A 4078-nucleotide genomic window follows, 5' to 3' on the forward strand; every position below is an offset into this window, starting at 1 on the left:
ATTTCGAAAATATTTTTATCCATTCTCCTTGCTTTCTTTATTTTTAATTTTTGGTACCCCACCCCAGCAACTTGTACCTTCTTAGTCCTTCATATCTCCCCAGGTAGATTTAGGGTTCCGGTTCAATCGAGGTAAGATTCAGGTCCTCTTAATTGTAATTCATTATTATCTTTTAAGGTTTAAAACTTAAATTGTGTTGAAATATTATTAAAAATAATACTGAATACAATACAAACGAGGACATCTCCCCTAGACATTTGAATTTTGAAGTGTATATATATATATATATTTTTATTATTATTTTTTTTTTTACGGAGGAAGTTTTTTACACTAATTAGAAAAAAGAACAAAAATCAGCCGCTTCCCGATTTTCAAGCCACGTCACCTGAAATATTGACGAAATGGGCCCCTTTAACATACTCATTGATCTTCCAGCCAACATTGACCCGTCACCTGAAAATTTTCTGCTATTTATATTTCCCCGGTTAAAGCCAGTACTGTACATGCTACTCAAAACACCACTATTCACACTTTCCAAACCCTAACTAACTACGAAGTTCTGCTCCCTTTCCATATTCACACTCGTTAAATGCCGGCGAAACTGGAAATTTTCCGTTAAACTGTTGCAGGCATTGGATAATTTTTTGATTTGATATTGGTGGTGATTTTATTTCTGTTGGTAATATAAAGAGTTGCATGATTGCCGGAGATGGCGTCAGCATGCGTGAACAACTTAGGATTATCACCGGAGAGTTTTTTGGACTGTCCTCCTTCGAAATATCCTTCGTACGGGTGGCTGAGCCCAAGAATCTCTTTCAGCCATGAGGAGGAGGTAAAAGCTGCGGTAGTTAATCCTTCAACCAAAACTGAAGCCAAATCGGATAATGCAGTTGTGGAAAAGACGGAAAAATCAGATCCAGAAGTATCAGGTGAAGCTTTTGTCGATTTTGAGTTCCGATTGGAAGATCCAGTTACAATGCTCCCTGCCGACGAGTTGTTCTCCGACGGAAAGCTCATGCCATTGCAGATTTCTTCCATTCAGAAATCGATGAGATCAGCCCCAATGACATCTGAGGTCAGATCGCCGGACACGCCAATACTGCGCATCAGAACGGAGATTTCTCTTACAGATCCTTACTTATTTTCACCCAAGGCTCCCAGGTGTTCGAGCCGCTGGAAAGAGCTTCTAGGCCTGAAAAAGCTCTACCAGAACAGCAATGCAAAGCCAGAAGATCAAAAGGCGGCCTCCGCATCCAATAGTAAAAACGCCGCAAGAAGCTTAAAGCACTTACTCCACCGCAGCTCAAAATCTTCAGTGAATGCATTCATTGATTCATCTTTAAGCTTCCCATTATTGAAGGACACGGACAATGAGTCGGTCTCAATTTCCTCCCGGCTTTCGCTTTCGTCTTCTTCTTCAGGACATGAGCACGATGATCTCCCAAGACTCTCTCTCGATTCCGACGAGCCGAGTACTCTTACTCGTAGCTCTCACCGGAATACCAGCACTGTTTCCCGAGTCCGAGTTGTCAAACCTAGGGCATTATCGCCAGAGAATCCAAATACGACGACTCGAGTGGTGCGTAGCCCAATGCAAAGAGCACCGGAGTCTACTGCACAAGCGTGTGGAGTTTCTGCAGATAGTCCTCGCATGAATTCCTCTGGTAAAGTCGTGTTTAATAACTTGGAGAGAAGTTCCAGTAGTCCCAGCAGTTTCAACGGTGGCCCCAGATATAAACACCGAGGAATGGAGAGGTCTTATTCTGCTAATGTTCGTGTTACTCCGGTTCTGAATGTTCCGGTTTGTTCACTTCGAGGCTCGTCCAAATCTGGTGTTTTTGGCCTATTTTCCTCTCAACAGAAGAAAGAAAGTAGCGGTGGCAGCAGCGGCAATGGTGGTGGCAACAGAGGACAGCAAAGTCAAAGCAAAGAACCGTACGGATTGAACTCGAGAGATGGAAAGCATGTTATGCGGTAACGCTTCACGTTTCTTTTTTTTTTTTTTTCTCAATGTTGAAGCTTCGAGTTTTTGACAGTGATTGAGGATTTTCATTTGCTGTTTTACCTTGAAAAATCTTAGACTGCTTTGTATATAAAATGAGGAATTGGGAATCTCTCTCTTTTTCTTTGATTTGGGCTAACTCAAATGCTGAAACGTAATGCTAGATTTTCTCCAATGTAAAGAGTCATTAACAATTCCTTTTTTCATCGTCTTCTTTTGCTTATTTCAAATCTCTATTTCTTCTGCTTTACAAAAGTCTCTTCTTCTTTCCAATCTTGATGATTCTAGATGATATGAGAAGTGTGCGTGTGCATGTGACTGTTACCCACGCGCCACCATGCGGATCATTGTGTTATCCTCCGGTGACGCAAATTAGATGCACTGGCGTACTCTCAACTGTTTGCATTAACTGAATCTAGTTTATTTTAGTTTTTCAATTATTGAGTTTGCTTTCTATTAATTGTAAAACTTGGGAAAGGACGACCATGTTTTAATGAATTATGAATACACCACTCACTTGTATATATGCACGTCAGTCTGATCTGATTCCAACTTCTTTCTCACTGTACAGTAACATTTCCACAGATCTAATAATATGGGCATTAAATTTTTCCTCGCATTATTTGCCATTACTTGGCTAATTTTTATCATAGTAATACTGGATTCTCTAAATTGTTTGCGCTTTATTGATGGTCTAGGTGCATACAAAAATATTTTATTGAAAGGATGGATTAAAAAGTGGTTTAAGTCTGAGTTTCTTAGATTTGGTAATGAATGCAGCTCTAAATTTTTTTTAGCGTGGGACCTAATTTAGGACTAGCCTAGCTAGCCATAGAGGTGCATTAACATCTTGTACAATCGTATTTTGTTTATTAATATTTTTTTGTTCAAAAGGCAAAGGAAAGTGAAAAGGTCAAATGATAATTTTGGGGAGCATTAATCCACCAAAGTTTTCTCAAACTCTGAAAGTTAAATTAAAATTTTCATGTGGTAAATATTTTATAAGGTAGTCATAGAAAATTATTATTTATTTCAATTTATATAAAACAGTTCATATTCCTTTTGAAAGATTAATGATTCTTCTCTATTTGTGTGAATCATATTTATAAACAAAGTTAAATCTTAAAAATTGAAATGAACATATAATAATGAATTATTTGAATGGTTTATGTACGGATGGCAATCGAGCTTGTCAGCTCGGACTGTTCATGGTTCGACTCGAAAAAAGCTCGAGCCCGTCTTGCTCAAGGCTTGGGCTGGGGCCGAGCCCCACTTTTAGGTGCCAAGCAAAGCTCGAGTCGGTCCGTGTGGCTCATCGGCTTAGGACAACCAAGCATAAATTTAATTAAAAAAATTTAAAGGCAGCACACTGCGTGCTGATGCCAAAAAATAGTCAGCACGTTGCTACCTTGTTTAGTTGCAACCTACTGCCTTTAAAAAAAATAATAAAAAAAAAAAACCAAGACTAAACATAACTCGAGTTGGCCCGGCTTGGCTCGAGAAGCTCGGGTCGAGTCTAATTTTTTTGTCGAGCAGGGCTAAAAAAAAAAAAGCCCGAATATTTTACCCAAGATGAGTCCGAGTCTAAAATTTTAGCTCTCGAGCCGACTCGTTGACATTCTTAAGTTTATGTCCCGTGCTAATTATGGATACTTTTTTTTGATTAGCAGTGACACAATTCCAATGCAGAGTTGGATTCAAATGGGCTAACAATGAAAAAAATCACTGTACAGATGCGAGTTGGTACTCCTTGAAAGGATTGCTTCAGATCCATGTGTGATACAAGGAAAGTAAAGTAAATCTCTATCGTAAGAGTTGTTATGGAATTCAGCTGTCGGTGTCCGAGCATAATGTCCTTTATGATGTCCTTTATAATGTCCTTTATGATGTCCTTTATAATGTCCTTTATTCACTTCCAATAAAAAGGTCTCCTTGATGGTGCCTGCCTGTTAGGGATGTCAAATGGGTAAAGCTCGAGCTCGTTAAATGAGGAGCTCGAGCACAGGTTGAATCAAACAAGCCGACTCGGCTCATTGAGCTCGTGCCCACGAGCCAAAAGTCGTGGACTCGTAGAAA

General features: G+C 39.4%; 1 protein-coding gene across 1 annotated transcript; it reads left to right on the forward strand.

The window, feature by feature from the left end:
- The first annotated feature begins 460 nt into the window (after positions 1-460).
- On the forward strand, positions 461-3765 carry LOC111390993. The gene is made up of 2 exons (XM_023016128.1): positions 461-1974; positions 3673-3765. Exons 1-2 carry the CDS (start codon positions 710-712, stop codon positions 3710-3712), a joined length of 1305 nt encoding a protein of 434 aa, XP_022871896.1. The 5' UTR covers positions 461-709; the 3' UTR covers positions 3713-3765.
- Positions 3766-4078: the final 313 nt, after the last annotated feature.

Source organism: Olea europaea, unplaced genomic scaffold (assembly GCF_002742605.1).
Source record: "Olea europaea var. sylvestris unplaced genomic scaffold, O_europaea_v1 scaffold737, whole genome shotgun sequence".
In the NCBI taxonomy this organism is placed as follows: Eukaryota; Viridiplantae; Streptophyta; class Magnoliopsida; order Lamiales; family Oleaceae; genus Olea; species Olea europaea.